Source organism: Trachemys scripta, chromosome 7 (genome assembly GCF_013100865.1).
Source record: "Trachemys scripta elegans isolate TJP31775 chromosome 7, CAS_Tse_1.0, whole genome shotgun sequence".
Taxonomy (NCBI): domain Eukaryota; kingdom Metazoa; phylum Chordata; order Testudines; family Emydidae; genus Trachemys; species Trachemys scripta.
Window position 1 is genome coordinate 172,899 of NC_048304.1, and position 19,161 is coordinate 192,059.

General features: G+C 46.8%; 1 protein-coding gene across 12 annotated transcripts in view; it reads left to right on the forward strand.

Annotated features, from left to right (window-relative positions):
* PLXNB1 (plexin B1) overlaps window positions 1-19,161 on the forward strand; it is a 211,514-nt gene that overhangs the window by 108,361 nt on the left and 83,992 nt on the right. For 11 of the 12 annotated variants that reach the window (XR_004646473.1, XM_034775817.1, XM_034775825.1 and 8 more), the window contains one exon: window positions 3,050-3,178. The exons of the other annotated variant lie outside the window; for it this stretch is intronic. Coding sequence is in view for 10 of the 11 variants with exons in the window: in XM_034775817.1 (XP_034631708.1) it covers window positions 3,050-3,178 (129 nt within the window). In the remaining variant the exon portion in view is untranslated. The remainder of the gene's footprint in view (window positions 1-3,049; window positions 3,179-19,161) is intronic. 12 annotated transcript variants of the gene reach the window in all.

The window sequence follows — 19,161 nt, forward strand, 5'->3', positions numbered from 1 at the left end:
AGGGGGAGGAGGCCGGGGGGGGGGCACCTCTCGGGGGTGGGGGCCCTGAAGCCAGTGGCACCAGCTGCAGGAGGCCGCTGAGTAGCAGATGCTCTGGCCACCCTTGGGGCCACTGCTCAGGCAGTCCTTGGGGCCAGCTGAAGTGGCTGCTGCCCAGGGCTGCCTGAGCAGCAGCCAGTGCAGCTGGCCACAGAGCCACTCCGGCAGTGGCCAGTGTGGCTGTCCCTGGGGCCGCCTGAGCAGCTGGCCCTGTGGCCAGCTGCTTGGGCGACCCCAGGGTCAGCCGCACTGGCCACTGCAGAAGGCCCGGAGGTTATGGAATGTCACGGAATACATAACTTCCGTGACCTCAATGACTGACGTGGATCCCTAAGAATAAGCAGAACTGCTTATACAAAACACAGTTTCGGTTATAATCTTCTCTGAGCCAGTACTGGTGCTACTCTGCAATGCTTTTAAGAGCTGTACTCTACTCTTGCTTTAAAACTCTTCTTTGAGTGTCCAGCTCTAGGATTGCCACTGAGTGTTTGAGTCTGCCATATAAATACATAAATTTGTAACACAAAGAAAAAGCCCTCTATCCTGGGCCTGTATCTAAAAATAATTACTCTCTTAAAAAAAACCCTTCATTTTCCCCAAACCACAAAATAACCAACCATCCCAACCCACCCGCAAATGCCAGTGATCTTTCTTAGGTATATGGCAGTCATTACCATAGTATCTGAGCACCTGAGATCTTTAATGTGTTTATCCTCACAATACTCCAGTGAGATAGTGTAATGCTTTTATCCCATTTTACAGATGGGAAACTGAGGCATGGAGTGACTAAGGCCAAGACCCACAAATGACCCACTTCCTAACAATGGAAGGAGCCTGAATACCTTTGGGAATCTGGGCCCAAGTGACTTACACACAGTCATATAGGAGTTTGTGAAAGAGCAGGGAATTGACTCTGGGTCTCCTAAGTTCCAAGCTAGCATACTAACTACTCAACCATTCTTCATCCCTTTTGTGTCTTGTATCACAACCGTCCTTGAATACATAGATGAGGCCTTGGTTGCTGACAGATTAGTGCAATCTGAGATCAGCCATGAGAATAAATTCCAAATGGAGGCCCCTCATGGAGAATACCCTGCTGGCAGTTCCCTCTCTCTTATACCAACAGGACAACCATTCAGGTGCCTTTACTGGCCACAGTTACAGCAGTATATCTCTGTCTAGGTGCTTATTTGGTCCTTCTGACCATGTCGTTAAATCCTCAGAAACACTGAATTGTTCCTAACAAATCCCCTGAAATAAAGAATATTCCCCACTACATATGGAGAGCTGAGGCACAGAGTGATTTGCCTGAGGTCACACACAGCCTGTGACAGAGCTTTGAACAGAACCCAGGTGCCCTGAGTTCCAGTCCAGAACCTTAACCACATGGTCATCCTTCCTCAATGCAATATAACTTACGACATTTAGGTCTCTATAAACCAAACTTAGCTCCTATAAATTTCCCCTGGAAACCTGTAGGCAGCCAGTACAGACCCTAGAACAAACGCTCCATATGCTGCTAGCAAGAGGCACACCACATACCAATTAGGTTATCATAGTTTCCACACTTTTCAGTTTCTGAGTTGATTTAAGATATACCCCAGGTAGAGCATGTTGCAGTGTCTACTGTCAAGGCATAGAGATTCATAGCTGAAAGAGATGGTCCCAATCTCTTAGCCCCATGTACATGAATGAAAGTAACTTAAAAGTCTTACTGGTACGGGGGCCCGGCTCAGGGCTCCTGGAAGGGGCGGGGCCTCAGCCTCCCTCAGCCAGCCCTTCAGTGCTGCCCAGCCCATGCCGGCAGGGGCTCCGGTGGCGATTTAAAGGGCCCGGGGCTCTGGCTGCTGCCGCAGTAGTGGCAGCGGTGGCCAGGAGCCCCAGGCCCTTTTAAATCACCAGGACCCAGGGCAGCTGCCCTCCCCCGGCAGCCCCTGGGGGGGCAAAAGGGGCAGCGATCTTAGTGTGCTGCCATGCGCGGCAGCACTCTAACATCACCTATGTACAGGCCCGTACCAGCAGCCACCTCTTACTGGTATGGCATACCAGTCCGTACCGGCCCACTTTCACCTTTGCCCACATAGCAAAGAAGAGCAATTCTCACCACTGCTGTTATATGGCAACTCCAAAGAAGTGTAGGTTCAACTCCACCCCCCTGAATGCAAACTTGTGTGACATATAATGGAAAAACAGCCTCAGCTAACGGGGAGGCTCTTTTCCTCACTACATCTTCCAGCTGTTTTCCCCAACATTTCCCTGCCTTGTCTCCCCCTTCCTAGTACCACAAGGACCAAGATCCGAAACTCTCACCACCAACCCCCGACTCCAGACCTTAGTGTTCCCAGTAGGCAGCAGTGATGGATGTGATTACAGCATGTTCTCTCATGATGGTCACTCAGTGGCTGGATAACTAGTTCTTTTCACAGCAAGTTTATGGTTCCCAGATACCCATGACTGACCACCTCAGCTATAATATCAGGGTTTTCATGGGACTGACGTGGCCAGGATGGGACATCCTACACACTGTGAACACACAAACTATCCTGAAAAATATTGTGGTTTAAGCACTACATCAGTCAATAGCTATGTCCAGGAGGTGGCAATTATTGCCCTGCTAATTTCATTCATTCACTTTTCTCCCTTCCACCAGACCACTTGTTCACTTATTGACTTGTCGACTCCTCTCGGCCTGTTCAGATGTCTGCCCATCAGCCCTCAAATCTGTTTGCAAAAGCTCACTTTCCCCTTCTCCTGCCCACATACCTACCTGCTCATCCATTTGTATATCTTCTTTCCCCATTATTGTTATACATTTACATTTCTGTAGCACCTAGGGCCACCAATCAGGCTGTGGGAGCCCATTGTTTTGGGCTCCAGAGTAATTACAGTCTAGTTTATGACAAGATGTAACAAGGAGATAAGACAAACAGCAGCTGCCCACAAACCTGTCTGGCCACCCACTTCCCTCTTCATTTTGCCTGCCTGCCGACTACGACTCTGTCTCTTACAGGTGTACTTAGGAGCAATGGGAGATGCTAATACATATGCTTCTCTAGTCATCCACTTGAACAGCATGGTGAGTGGAGACCTGCTCTTTGACCAGTCGCAGCAGCACCTGTACGTCATGACCCAGCCAATGGTGAGAGCAATGAAATCTCTACTGCAAAGGAATGAAAGCACTTGGGGCCCACAGTATGTCCTGAGGGAAAGTGGTGTCTGTAGTCAGCCTCAGGCTGTGGCCACGGGCCTGGCCTCATGCCATGGCTGTGAAATATGATGGGAATCCTGCCATCCCAGGGATTGGTCTCTCAGCCCTTGTGCATCCTTGTGCACCAGTCATGTAGTTATGTCAGCAATGATGGATGAGCATAAAAGGGGGTTGTTATGCTACAGAGACCAACAGTTAGATAGTAACAGATATGTTAGCAGTGTGGAGAAAAAGAACTTAGGGTTTGTAACAGGGCAAGCTCCTTTCCCGCCTTGCCTTGGGTTCACTCCCAGTCTTGGATGTCTCTTCATTGTCAACACTTCTGTGAGGTTTTTATTTATGTAACCACCACCAAGCCATCTTCACAATCCCTGTGCAGCACATCTGCCTACAGTGTCCTTCAATCCTCAGCCCTCTCTCCAGGGAGAGGAAGAGACCTCAACAGCTGGTGACCTAGCTTCCCCTAGGGGGTAAATAACACTTTCTTATTCACTTTCTCCACACCATTCATGATTTTATAGACCTCTCTTCTGCGCACAGTTGCCAGGAAATTTTCCCTCTGTGGTACAGGTCGGGTCAGCTCTAGCACCCTCTGGTGCCGCGCACTCATGGCACGGTATAAGGGGGCTGGTTGACCCCGCACCCTCTCGGTTCCTTCTTACCACCGCTAATGATTGCTGGAACTGTTCCTTTTGCTTCAGCAGGTGATTCTCGGTGTTTTTCGCTGTTTCTCTATCCCATTTCTTTCTTTCTCAACCAGTTGTTGTTTCTCAGGTAGGCCTTCATAGAATCATAGAATATCAGGGTTGGAAGGGACCTCAAGAGGTCATCTAGTCCAACCCCCTGCTCAAAGCAGGACCAATTCCCAACTAAATCATCCCAGCCAGGGCTTTGTCAAGCCGAGCCTTAAAAACCTCCAAGGAAGGAGACTCCACCACCTCCCTAGGTAACCCATTCCAGTGCTTCACCACCCTCCTAGTGAAATAGTGTTTCCTAATATCCAACCTGGACCTCCTCCACTGCAACTTGAGACCATTGCTCCTTGTGCTGTCATCTGCCACCACTGAGAACAGCCGAGCTCCATCCTCTTTGGAACCCCCCTTCAGGTAGTTGAAGGCTGCTATCAAATCCCCCCTCATTCTTCTCTTCTGGAGACTAAACAATCCCAGTTCCCTCAGCCTCTCCTCATAAGTCATGTGCTCCAGACCCCTAATCATTTTTGTTGCCCTCCGCTGGACTCTTTCCAATTTTTCCACATCCTTCTTGTAGTGTGGGGCCCAAAACTGGACACAGTATTCCAGATGAGGCCTCACCAATGTCGAATAAAGGGGAACGATCACGTTCCTCGATCTGCTGGCAATGCCCCTACTTATACAGCCCAAAATGCCGTTAGCCTTCTTGGCAACAAGAGCACACTGTTGAGTCAGATCCAGCTTCTTGTCCACTGTGACCCCTAGGTCCTTTTCTGCAGAACTGCTACCTAGCCATTCGGTCCCTAGTCTGTAGCAGTGCATGGGATTCTTCCGTCCTAAATGCAGGACTCTATACTTGTCCTTGTTGAATCTCATCAGGTTTTTTTTGGCCCAATCCTCTAATTTGTCTAGGTCCCTCTGTATCCAATCCCTACCCTCTAGTGTATCTACCACGCCTCCTAGTTTAGGGTCATCTGCAAACTTGCTGAGAGTGCAGTCCACGCCATCCTCCAGTTCATTAGTAAAGATATTAAACAAAACTGGCCCCAGGACCGACCCTTGGGGCACTCCGCTTGAAACTGGCTGCCAACTAGACATGGAGCCATTGATCACTACCCGTTGAGCCCGACAATCTAGCCAGCTTTCTATCCACCTTACAGTCCATTCATCCAGCCCATACTTCTTTAACTTGGCGGCAAGAATACTGTGGGAGACCGTATCAAAAGCTTTGCTAAAGTCAAGGAATAACACATCCACTGCTTTCCCCTCATCCACAGAGCCAGTTATCTCATCATAGAAGGCAATTAGGTTAGTCAGGCACGACTTCCCCTTGGTGAATCCATGCTGACTGTTCCTGATCACTTTCCTCTCCCCTAAGTGTTTCATAATTGATTCCTTGAGGACCTGCTCCATGATTTTTCCAGGGACTGAGGTGAGGCTGACTGGCCTGTAGTTCCCCGGATCCTCCTCCTTCCCTTTTTTAAAGATGGGCACGACATTAGCCTTTTTCAAGTCATTTGGGACCTCCCCCAATCGCCATGAGTTTTCAAAAATAATGGCTAATGGCTCTGCAATCTCATCCACCAACTCCTTTAGCACCCTTGGATGCAGTGCATCCGGCCCCATGGACTTGTGCACGTCCAGTTTTTCTAAATAGTCCCGAACCACTTCTTTCTCCACAGAGGGCTGGTCACCTTCTCACCATATTGTGCTGCCCAGTGCAGCAGTCTGGGAGCTGACCTTGTTCGTGAAGACAGAGGCAAAAAAATCATTGAGTACATTAGCTTTTTCCACATCCTCGGTCACTAGGTTGCTCCCTCATTCAGTAAGGGGTCCACACTTTCCTTGACTTTCTTCTTGTTGCTAACGTACCTGAAGAAACCCTTCTTGTTACTCTTAACATCTCTTGCTAGCTGCAACTCCAAGTGTGATTTGGCCTTCCTGATTTCACTCCTGCATGCCTGAGCAATATTTTTATACTCCTCCCTGGTCATTTGTCCAATCTTCCACTTCTTGTAAGCTTCTTTTTTGCGTTTAAGATCAGCAAGGATTTCACTGTTTAGCCAAGCTGGTCGCCTGCCATACTTACTATTCTTTCTACACATCGGGATGGTTTGTTCCTGCAACCGCAATAAGGATTCTTTAAAATACAGCCAGCTCTCCTGGACCCCTTTGCCCTTCATGTTATTCTCCCAGGGGATCCTGCCTATCTGTTCCCTGAGGGAGTAAAGTCTGCTTTTCTGAAGTCCAGGGTCCATATTCTGCTGCTCTCCTTTCTTTCTTGTGTCAGGATCCTGAACTCTACCATCTCATGGTCACTGCCTCCCAGGTTCCCATCCACTTTTGCTTCCCCTACAAATCCTTCCCTGTTTGTGAGCAGCAGGTCAAGAAAAGCTCTGCCCCTAGTTGTTTCCTCCAGCACTTGCACCAGGAAATTGTTCCCTACACTTTCCAAAAACTTCTTGGATTGTCTGTGCACCGCTGTATTGCTCTCCCAACAGATATCAGGGTGATTAAAGTCTCCCATGAGAACCAGGGCCTGTGATCTAGCAACTTCTGCTAGTTGCCAGAAGAAAGCCTCGTCCACCTCATCCCCCTAGTCTGGTGGTCTGTAGCAGACTCCAACCAGCAGACTTAGTTGGACTCTCGCAACTATTAGCAGCGTTTCCGCTGCTCTCGTACCTGGACGTGCCCCAGTCTCCGGGCTTCAAACCCTGTGCCTCCTGCGGCAAGCCCATGCCTGTGAGCAACCTGGACTCCAGCTGTCTAAAGTGCCTGGGGGAGATTCATGTATGAGATCACTGTCAGATCTGCTGCCAGTTGAAGCTGGGTTATGAAGAAGGATTGGGAAGCCAGGTTAAAATCTCTCCTGATGGAAGGGAACTCAGACCAACTTTGGAGCCGAGTTGGTCGGACTTGGTGCTAAGTACCTCGGCGTCAGTAAGGAGTGCTCCTCCTGCTGCACAGGACTCTTGGCACCGCACTGGTGCTGAGAAAGAAGGAGAAGAAGCAGCGGTCTGAGAGGTGGCATTCCCTAGATCTCAGAAAGAACAAGCAAGAACAAGCACAAGGAGCGCAGTGGAGTGCTGTCTGTGTCTGGCCATTGCCCTGCCCCTGCTCTGCTGGTTGCACCATCGATTCCATCCTGTTCGCAGGCTGTGTTGAATGCAGTGCCGGATCAGCCATTGGCACCTGGGGAACATCATGGTGCCTGCGGGATGGTGGGATGCGTCCATTGCGGCCAGGGACTTGCTGGTGCTTTCGGTACCACTATTGCGGGCAGTGCAAGAGTTGATGCCGGCGATGAGGGCAAACAGAAGAGAGCATGTTGCCCTCAGTACCATCTAGAGGGAAGTGGCCCTGCTGATGTTGACACAGGCTTCCCCACTTTCGCACCAATCCCCGGATCCTCGTCACTGGCTCTTGGAGCTGACAGGTACAGCATCTCCTTGGTCCCTGAAAGATGACTCATCCATTGGAGTCTGAAGTGGAGTCGTGCACCCAGCCAAGGGGCCGTTACCAGTGCCCCACCAGTCAGCCCTACATGGCAGTGAATCCTGGTACGGGGTTCCTCCAAGTGCCTGGTGCAGTGGGCATTGGCCCATGCAAATGCAGTGGCCTTTTTGAAACCCGTGGGGTTTTTTCCCCCCCCCCCCCCGATGCCTGGCCCTCATTCAGGCTGTTCCTACTTGATGGTGTCGGAGAGGCGGACTCCTCGGTCACACCATGCAGCGTCGGACCCAGGCCCTGGAGCAGCGGGTTCTGGTCAGTGAAGAAGGAGAGAAGGAGAGCCACCTGCCAGTGTAGGCCTCCTCCCCAGACAAGGCAGTGTTAGGGATGTTTGATGTCCGTGTTTGAGGCCCCAGGACAACTTCAAGGCTCAGAAGGCGCTATTGAAAAGAGTGGCCTTGAACTTAGGGCTGGAAGTGGAGGTCCTCATGCAGCCTGTTCGACATCTTGGCTGCGGTGGCCCTGTTGAAGGTGGTTCATCCTCTCAATGAGGTCATCATGGGGCCAGTCAAAACCTTCTGGCACACACTGTCCTCTCTGGCCCCCAGTTCAAAGAGAGCAGAGAAGAAGTACTTTGTTCCCACCAAGGCTACGAGTACTTATACTTCATCAACGACTTAGATATTGGCATAGAAAGTACGCTTATTAAGTTTGCGGATGATACCAAACTGGGAGGAATTGCAACTACTTTGGAGGACAGGGTCATAATTCAAAATGATCTGGACAAATTGGAGAAATGGTCTGAGTTAAACAGGATGAAGTTTAACAAAGACAAATGCAAAGTGCTCCACTTAGGAAGGAAAAATCAATTTCACACATACAGAATGGGAAAAGACTGTCTAGGAAGGAGTACGGCAGAAAGGGATCTAGGGGTTATAGTGGACCACAAGCTAAATATGAGTCAACAGTGTGATGCTGTTGCAAAAAAAGCAAACATGATTCTGGGATGCATTAACAGGTGTGTTGTGAGCAAGACACGAGAAGTCATTCTTCCGCTCTACTCTGCTCTGGTTAGGCCTCAGCTGGAGTATTGTGTCCAGTTCTGGGCGCCGCATTTTAAAAAAGATGTGGAGAAATTGGAAAGGGTCCAAAGAAGAGCAACAAGAATGATTAAAGGTCTTGAGAACATGACCTATGAAGGAAGGCTGAAAGAACTGGGTTTGTTTAGTTTGGAAAAGAGAAGACTGAGAGGGGACATGATAGCAGTTTTCAGGTATCTAAAAGGGTGTCATAAGGAGGAGGGAGAGAACTTGTTCACCTTAGCGTCTAAGGATAGAACCAGAAACAATGGGTTTAAACTGCAGCAAGGGAGGTCTAGGTTGGACATTAGGAAAAAGTTCCTAACTGTCAGGGTGGTTAAACACTGGAACAAATTGCCTAGGGAGGTTGTGGAATCTCCGTCTCTGGAGATATTTAAGAGTAGGTTAGATAAATGTCTATCAGGGATGGTCTAGACAGTATTTGGTCCTGCCATGCGGGCAGGGGACTGGACTCGATGACCTCTCAAGGTCCCTTCCAGTCCTATAATCTATGAATCTATACTCCCACCCCCCTCCTGGGTCCCTTCTGGTCTTGAAGGCCAATGAAAGAGACAAGCGGGGCTGCAAGGGGCCACCCCTAAGGCAAAAGAATAAAAAAAGCTGGACCTTTTTAATAGAAAGGTTTATTCTACTGGTGGTTTACAGCTCCACATCTCCAACTAGTAGTATTGCTAGGGAGATACAATTTCAACATCTGGGACTCTATATCAGAGTTTAAGTTTCAACAGTCTCTTCAGGAGCTTCCATTTGAGGGAGCTTCACTCTCCTCGGAGAAAACAGACAGAAGGCTCCACAGCCTGAAGGACTCCAGAGCCACCCTCAATTCCCTGGGTCTCTATGCCCCGGCACCTTCAAGGAAGCACTTCAAGACCCAACAACTGGCCCTCTTTTCACCTCTGCCTCCTGTCAGGACCTGTTTAAAAAGTGAAGCAGAGGTTATAGGCACAGACAAATGCTCCTGTCCGCTTCAGTCTTGCTACCTGGACCTCCCAGATATTCAGGAGGCTCCAAACAGAACTTTTGATGAGGTGCCTAAGGGTGTTATACCAGTTCCTATACCGGATCCTGTTCCCCTATTGTTTTTGGACCATCTCTCCCACTTCAGCTTGGGATGGTCCCTTATCACCACAGACTGTTGGGTGCTGAGTATGGTGGAGGAAGGTTATATGCCTCAGTTTATTTCCACCCTTCCCTCCTGCCCCCAATCTCTGTCCCTCTTCAGGGACCCTTCTCACGGGCAACTTTTATCCCAGGAGGTCCAAGCCCTCCTCTGGGTAGGAGCTGTGGAGGACATACCTCAGAATCTGAGAGGAAAAGGATTTCATTCCTGCTGTTTCTAATTCCAAAGGGGGCTTTCGACTCATCCTAGACTTGCTTTGCCTCAGCAGTTATCTCAAAAAGCTGACGTTCTGCATGGTCTCTCTGGCCTCCATCATTCCCTACCTGGATCCAGGGGACTTGTATGCCGCCCTCAATTTGAAAGTTTCCTATTTCCACATCTCCATTTTCCAAGGCCACAGAAGGTTTCTCAGGTTCATCGTGAACCAGACCCACAACTAGTTTACCGTCCTCCTGTTTTACCTTTCAGGAACCCCTTGGGTCTTCATGAAATGCATGGCAGTAGAGGCAGCCTTCCTGTGAAGGCAAGGGGTGCAAGTATATCCATACCACGATGACTGGCTGATCAAGGTCCGAGACCCTGGTGAAAGCCAGAATCTATCTTGTCCAAATAACCTTTCGAGCACTGGTCCTGCTGATAAACGAGCAGAAGTCAACACTTCTCCTTGTACAGAGAATAGAGTTTATTGGAGTGGTGCTCGATTCTACCTGAGTCAGGGCCTTCCTCCCAGAAGCCTGCTTCCAGTCAGTGATATGTCAGGTCAAAGTCCACTCAGTCACAATAGCCAATTTCTGCCTCAGGCTGTTGGGTCACATGGCTGCGTGCACACAAGTGGTGCAGCACGCGAGGCTGCGCCTCAGATCCCTTCAGGCTTTGTCAGCCTTGGTGTACTTACCGAAATAGCATCATTTGGACTTGGTGCTCGCAGTTCCTGCCCCCCTTGACTGGTGGAGGGACTCCCGGTCAGTAGGCTTGGGCGTTCCCTTCATCAGACCCCAGTCCTCAATATTTGTAATCTCAGATGCATCCAAGCTGAGTTGGGGGCTCACCTGGGGCACCTCAGGATACCAAGTCTGTGGTCCCAGGAAGAGCTCTTCTTACATATAAATGTTAGAGAGCTCAGAGCGGTCTGCCTAGCATGCTAGGTGTTTTTACCCTACATTGCAAGCAAGCTTGTACAAGTCCTTACAGACCACACAGCCACCATGTTTTACATCAGCAGGCAGGGAGGGGCCCGCTCTTTCCCCCTCTGTAAAGAGGCCATTCGCTTGTGGGAGTTCTACGTGAAGCACTCGTTCCACCTTGAAGCTTCTCATCTTCCAGGAGTCCAGAACGAACTGGCAGTTCAGCTCAGCAGGTCTTTCTTCTCTCACCAAGAGTGGTTCCTTTGCCCCGACATAGCAAGGATCATTTTTCAGTGGTGGGGAAATACCCTGATAGACCTGTTTGCGACCAGGCAGAACAGGAAATGTCAACAGTTTTGCCCTCTGTGTGGCCACAAACCAGGCTCACTCAATGATGCCTTCCTACTCCCTTGGGCAAAGCACCTGTTCCATGCCTTTCCCCCCATTTCTCTCGTGCACAAAGTCTTACTGAAGGTTAACCGGGACAGGGCAAGAGTTATTCTTATAGGTCCAGCCTGGCCACGCCAGCACTGCTTTGATAGTTATTGGACTTGTCAGTATCGACCCCAATGCCACTCCCTCCCCTCCTGGACCTGATCTCGCAAGATCATGGCTGAATGCTCTACCCGAACCTCAACACCCTCCACCTGACCATGTGGAAGTTAAACGCCTGTTCGGAGCAAGTCTGCCATGTTACCTCACCAAGTGGAAGTGTTTCTCCGTTTGGTCATCCAATCGAGGCCTCTCAACCATTAGGTCACTTTCCAGACTCTGCTGGAGTATTTTCTTCAGCTGAAACACTAAGTCCTAGCTGTTTCATCTGTTAAAGTACACCTAGCAGCCATCTTAGCTTTCCACCCTCCGGTGGTGTGTCAGTCAGTTTTTTCACACGAAATGTCCATTCGCTTCCTCCAGGGCTTAGAAAGGCTATACCCGCAGATCTGGGAACCCATTCCCCTGTGGAACTTAAATCTGGTCCTGCCAAGATTCCCAGGCCCTCCCTTTGAGTTGCTGGCATCATGCCTTCTATTGTAGCTTTCCTGGAAGGTCACCTTTCTAGTAGCAAGGATGGTCTCAGAGATTAGTGCCCTTACTTCAGAACCCCCAGACATGGTGTTCTTTAAGGACAAAGGTACAACTTCGCTCCCAACCCGCATTCCTCCCGAAAGTGGTTTCACAGTTTCATAATAATCAGACCATTTTCCTGATAGTTTTCTTCCCGAAACCTCACAAGAATAGGGAGGAGCAGCATCTGCACATGCTGGATGTTAGGCATGGCCTAGCTTTCTATATAGAAAGGACCAAGCAATTCCGTAAATCCACACAGCTCTTTGTGGCAATAGCAGATAGGATGAAAGGCCTACCCATTTCGGCTTAGAGAATTTCATCCTGGATCACTTCCTGCATTCACACATGCTGTGAGGAGGTGGGCATCCCAACACCTGCAATCCTGACTGCCCATTCTATGAGAGCACAAGCTTCCTCAGTGGTGTTCCTGGCTCAGATCCCAGTCCAGTTCATTTGCAGAGTGGCGACCTTGTTGTTGGTGCATACTTTTTCTTCCCATTATGCCATGACCAAGCAAGCTATTGATGATGCCAGGTTTGGTATGGCAATGTTGCAGTCTTCATGTCCATGAACTGTAAGTCCACCTCCTAGGGTACTGCTTATGAGTCACCTAACATGGAATGGACCTATGCAAGCACTCGAAGGAGAAAAGATAGTTATTAACTTTTCTGTAACTATTGTTCTTTGAGATGTGTTGACATGTCCATTCCATGACCCACTGTCCTACCCCTCTGACAAAGTTAGTTGGCAAGAAGGAACTGAGAAGGTGTGGGGTTGGCCAGTCCCCTTATACTGCTCCATGAGCGCATGGCACCAGAGGGTGCTAGAGCTGACCTGATGTGTACCACTGAGGGAAAAATTTCTGGCAACTATGCGCAGGGTGTGCACACACCTAACGTGGAATGCACATGTGCAACACATCTTGAAGAGCAACAGTTTTAGAAAGGTTAGTAACTGTCGTAAATTCCTCCTCAGTCATCTCTTTTCCAAGCTGAGATGTGGCGACCAGAACTCCATGTAGTATTCAGGGTGAGGGTGTACCATGGATAGATAAAGTCGCATTATGATCTTTTCTGTCTTCTTATCTATCCCTTTCCTAATGGTTACTAACATTCTGTTAGCTTTTTTGACTACTGCACATTGAACAGATGTTTTCAGAAACTATCCACTATAACTCCAAGATCTCTTTCTTGAGTGGTAACAGCTAATTTAGACTCCATTATTTTGTACGTAGAGTTGGGATTATGTTTTCCAATGTGCATGACTTTGCATTTTTCAACGTTGAATTTCATTTGACATTTTATTACCCACACACCCAGTTTTGTAAGATCCCTCTGTAACTCTTCACAGTCTGCTTTGAACTTAACTATCTTAAGTGATTTTGTATCATCTGCAAACTGCCATCTCACAGTTTACCCCTTTTCCAGATAATTTATAAATATGTTGAACAGCACTGGTCCTAGTAAGACTCCTTGGGGGAACCCACTATTTACCTCTCTCCACTGTGAAAACTGACCATTGATTCCTACCCTTTGTTTCCTATCTTTCAACCAGTTACTCATCTGTTAGAGGACTTCCCTCTTAACCCATGACTGATTACTTTGCTTAAGACCCTTTGGTGAGAAACCTTGTCAAAGGCTTTCTGAAAGTCCAAGTACATTATATTCACTGGATCACTCTTATCCAATATGTGTTGACCCCCCCCTCAAAGAATTCTAATAGATTGGTGAGGCATGATTTCCCTTTACAGAAGCTATGTTGGTTCTTCCCCAACTTTTCATGTTCATTTGTGTGTCTGATAATTCTGTTCTTTACTATAGTTTCAACCAGTTTCCCTGGTACTGAAGTTAGGCTTACTGGCCTATAATTGCCAAGAGGGCCTCTGGAGCCTTTTTTAAAAATTGGCTTTATATTAGCTATCTTCCAGTCATCTGATACAGAGGCTAATTTAAGCGATAAATTACATATCACATTTAGTAATTCTGCAGTTTCACATTTAAATTCCTTCAGAACACTTGGGTGAATACCTTCTGGTCCTGGTGATTTATTGCTATTTAATTTATCAATTTATTCTAAAACCTCCTCTATTGACACCTCAATCTGAGAAAGTTCCTCAGATTTGTCACTTAAAAAGAATAGCTCAGATGTGGAAATCTCCCTCTCGTCATCTGCAGTAAAGATTGATGCAAAAAATTCATTTAGTGTCTCCTCTTCAAGTGATCCTTTGATCCGTCAAGTGATCCATCCCCTGTCGCCCATTCCCAGCTTCTGGTAAACAGAGGCTAGGGACACTTCAGAATATGGTTTTGCATCCCTGCCCATCCTCACTAACAGCCATTGATGGACCATCTCCTTAGCGGTCTTGTCTTCTTTGAGTGTTAAAATACACACCAACACAACCTTAATTCTGCCTTGCCACCCCAGCCCCTCCCCCCCCCGGCTGGGAATAGCCCCAGGGAATTAACTGCATTCTGCATTCGCTGTGTTAATAGCTATACTGAATAGTGGAGGCATTAGCTGGAGCAGCTTGATAGAGATGTGATTGTGATCTGAAGAGGTCTGGAGATTTCTTTGAGGAGCATCACAGAGCTATGATGGTGATATGAGGACATGTAAGTCTTTGTTCCACCATATGTGATCAAAGGAATGCATCAGTTCAACACTGAGTTGTGTAGGTTGCGTCAGGAGGGGGGTACAGGGCTCTGCTTGCCATGGGGATTGTCAGCAGTGAGATGGGATATGAAACCCAGTCAGTGTGTTTAATGATAGGTAAATGAAAGTGTAATGTTAGGGGGAATCCTATGAGTAAGAATGAAGGGGGTGTAAAAGGGGGTGAGGGAGTTGTAAAATTTAACCAGTGTGTGGTTGCCCAATGCTTGAGTGTAGAATAGTGTAGGTAGCTCCTGTTCAGAACAGCTCACCTAAAAACAAATTTTGCCTTAGAAAAGAGAAGGCATATTACTCTGCTACAGTTGTCACATGCCCAATTCCCTGAGTGATATGCACTTTCTGGAAAAGCAGAGTGCAGGTATGTGAGCTATGGAAGTATTGGGTCTTTACTCAAAGAGGGCAGATTTAACGTTTTGTTGGCATGTACCTTAACTCTGTATTTCCTCTCCTTCAAAGGTTTGACTTTTGCTGAACTTGATATTTTTGAGGGCATGAGATACCGCCAGACAACCTTAACTCTGCATTAATGAGGCCTTCCATCAGTGAATTTCCTATTTTTTTTTTTTTTAACAGAAAGAGGAATGTTTGTAGGAGTTAGTAGCCATTTAGGCAGTTGTAGTTGTCACAGATCCTAGCGAGTACTCCTTCCTGGCCATCCACTAGGACTGCTGTGAGGAGAATCCAAGCTTCGGAGCTCTGGATCCCCTGGCATGTGTTACACTTCTAAAACCTCAGCAGGCTGCAGCACTGCTTCCTCCCTTGGCTTCTTTGGCACGTTTCCTGGGCACTGACTCTTGGACTGTTACCAGGTCTTGGAAATGGGGCTTGTCACAGGGCGCATCACTCGCTGCTGGGCTGGTGCCTTCTCCTGGTACTCTGGGGATTAGCTTGAGGCCGATGCTGCCCCCATTTCCCAGCTGCAGTTTGCACACTGTCATTTCATCTCTGCTATCTGCTTGTAGCCCCTCTCGCAGCCTCAGGGACCGCAATATCCTCTCCATGGCTTGGCCCTCTGGCCATGTCACTATCTGTGTTCTCCCCTTCTGGGGGGGTTAGCTCCTCAATAGTCTGGGGCAGTCTTCCCGCTCACTGTCTTGGTGCCACTCACCCAGTGGCTGGTAGGGGAACCCGGGCCCACCCTCTTCTCTGGGTTCAGCCCAGCAGTCTGGGCCCTCTCTCTCTAGCCTCACTGCTCTATCCCTGGGCTGCTTCCGACTACTGGTTTCCCTTTTCTTCCTAGGCCTACCAGTTCCCAAAGCCTCCTCCCTCTTCCCAGGGATTGACTGCAGGCTGCAGTCTCCACTCATTCCTCCCTTTCTCCTGGGAGTGTCTGCTTTATCCCAGCAGCCCCTTCTGAGCCTCCTTAATTAGCTACCTAATTTGTTAATTGGCCCATCTGGCTTGCATTAAACCCTGCAGGATGAATGTGCAGCACAGGGCTTCAAACCCACCTGTCCTAGGACCCAGGATCAGCACTGACCTCAGTTACATAAACATCCCCCTCTCCCAAAACTTTGTCCCAAAGAAGTGAAGTTTCTGATGTACAGTTTAATTCTCAGGGCCATGCAGTATTCTGAAGCAGACAACACACATGCACTTTGTATAGTCTAATGCCTTTATGCTCTTTTATACATAATAATGTAAAGCACAGGACTAAACACATGTCCCTGCCTCAGTTTCCTCAGCATTGCAGGGCATTCTTTTGGCTGGGGTATGAATCCCTTGGGTTGTCCAGAGTTCTTGTGGTTATCTGGCCTCAGGAAACAGGGCAGAGACTCCCTGTCTCAGAGGCTGCTAAATGCTGAATGACCTCTCCCTTGGAGCCCCTTATTCAGCTTCTGTGACCATGCTCTCTCTTGCCCCAAGCTGCTGCTTCTTGTCTGACTCCCTCTGTTCTTGTGTATTTCTTTTATTTAAACCTCTCCTGGTCACCTGGTCTTTTTATTCTACTCCTGGTAAATTGCCACTGCTCCTACCTTCCCTCCCTCCCTTCAGAGGAGTCAGCTAAACTGGTTTTCTAAGGATGCAGCTCACTCACTGTTCCCAGATGTTTTCACCAGACTAGGGTCATTAGGTCTTAAGCACCTTTTGTAGTATCTGTCTGGTGTGTAACCGCTACAGGTCCTGTCAGCTATGGTGGATCGACATACGTATAAGCATTCATGATAAAGCAGGTTTTCACAGTACAACTTCACAATATCAATCAGAATTCATAATTTATACAGACATAACCCCAGTTCATCACAGTTCTCATCTAGGTTTGCAGTAGATAAACTACTGTGTCTAGACAGTAACAAAAAGACCTAACTTTTATATAGCGCTTTTCATTAATACATCTCAAAGAACTTTACATCGTTATCCCCATTTTACATATGGGAAATCTGAGGCTCAGGTCCATAGATTATTTACAAATTCGTAGATTCCAAGACCAGAAGAGACCATTGTGGTCATCTAGTTTGACTTCTGTATAACACAAGCCATAGATTCCCCCAAAATATTTCCTAAAGCATAGGTTTTAGAGAAACATCCACTCTTGATTTTAAAATTGTCAGTGATGGAGAATCTACTGTGATCCTTGGTAACTTGTCCAGTGGTTAGTTACTCTCGTTATTACAAATTTACGTTTTATTTCCAGTCTGAATTTGTCTATCTTCAACTTCCAGGTATTGGATTGCGTTACACCTTTCTGTGCTAGATTGAAGAGCAGATTGTTAAATATTTGTTCCCCATGTAGGTCCTTATAGACTGTGATCACGTTCCCCTTTAACCTTCTCTTTGGTAAGCTAAATAACTAGAGCTCCTTGAGTCATGTTTTCTAATCCTTTAATCATTCTCATGGCTCTTCTCTGAACCCTCTCCAGTTTATCAACATCCTTCCTGAATTGTGGCAGCAGAACTGAACACAGTATTCCAGCAGCGGTCACACAAGTGCCAAACACAGAGGTCAAATAACCTCTTTACACCTTATACTTGAGATTCCCCCATTTGTGTATCCCAGAATTGCATTAGCTCTTTTGGCCACAGTGTCACACTGGGAGCTCATATTCAACTGATTATCCACCAATCCTCAAATCGTTTTCAGAGTCACTGCTTCTCAGTATAGAGTCCCCCATCCAGTAAGTATGGCCTATATTCTTTGTTCCTAGATATAAACATTTACATTTAGCCATATTAAAATGCACATTGTTTACCTGTGCCCAGTTTACCAAGCAGTCCAGAGCACTCTGAGTCAGTGACCTGTCCTCTTCATTATTTACCACTCCCCCAATTTCTGTGTCATCTGCAAACTTTAAATAGCATAGGTCCAAGAACTGATCTCTATGGGACTCCACTAGAAACACACTCATTCAATAATGATTCCCCATTACAGTTAATTTTTGAGACCTGTCAGATAGCCAGTTTTTAATCCATCTAATGTGTGCCATATTAATTTTGTATCATTCAGGTTTTAAAATGTCATGCCTACTAAGTCAAATGACTTACAGAAGTCTCCGGATATTACATCTGCACTATTACTTTTATCAATCAAACTTGTAATATCATCAAAAAAAAATCAAATTAGTTTAACAGGATCTGTTTTCCATAAACTCATATTGATTGGCATTAAATATATTAACCTCCTTTAATTCTTTATTAATCGAGTCCCATATCAGCCGCTCTGCTATCTTGCCGAAGTTGATGTCTGACTGACAGGCCTACAATTACTTGGGTCATCCCATTTATCCTTTTTAAAGTAGCTTTCTTCTAATCTTCTGGAACTTCCCCAGTATTCCAAGACTTATTGAAATCAACATTAACGGCCCAGCAAGCTCCTGAGCCAGCTCTTTTGAAACTCTTGGATGCAGATTATCTGGACCAACTGATTTTATAATATCTAACTTTAGTAGTTGCTGTTTAATATTCTCCTGAAATACTAGTGGAATAGAAAGTGTGTTATCATATGATATGACTACATCATCTATTTTCTTCCCAAATATAAAACAGAAATATTTATTGAAGACATCTGTCTTTTCTGTGTTGTTTATGATAATTCTACCATTTCCATCTATTAGTGGACCAATACCGTTGTTAGGATACTTTTTGTTCCTAACCTACTTAAAAAGCGCCTCCTTATTGTCCTTAATTCTGTTAGCCATAGATGTCTCCTTGTGTCCCTTTGCTTCTCTTATCAATTTTCTACAATTCCTAGCTTCTGATTTATATTCATTACTATCAACTTCCCCTCTCTTCCATTAAATATAGATCTTTTTCAGTTTTTTTTATAGCTGCCTTCACTTCCCCCCTAAACCAGGTCAGATTTTTAACCCTTCTTCCTCAGCTGTGGGATTGTGGCTTTTTGGACATCTGTGAACGTGATCTTAAACAATTTTGGATGATCACTTATATTTTTCTGATTGAATTCTTCCTCCCAGCAGATTTGGCTGATAAATGTTTTCAGCTTTGTGAAATTGGTATTTTTAAAGCACTAAGTATATATTTATATCACTGGTCTGGACTTTATTATAATGGTCCACATTAGAAATATGATCAAATCATGATCACGTGTACCTAAATTATCATTAATTTTAGTTCTGTGATCAGACCTTCTTTATCTGTCAAGATCTAATGTAGAATTCCTCCATGTTGGCTACAACACTGGTTGATTAAGGAAAATGTCAGGGAGGTGAAGAGACTTGCCCAAGATCACTCA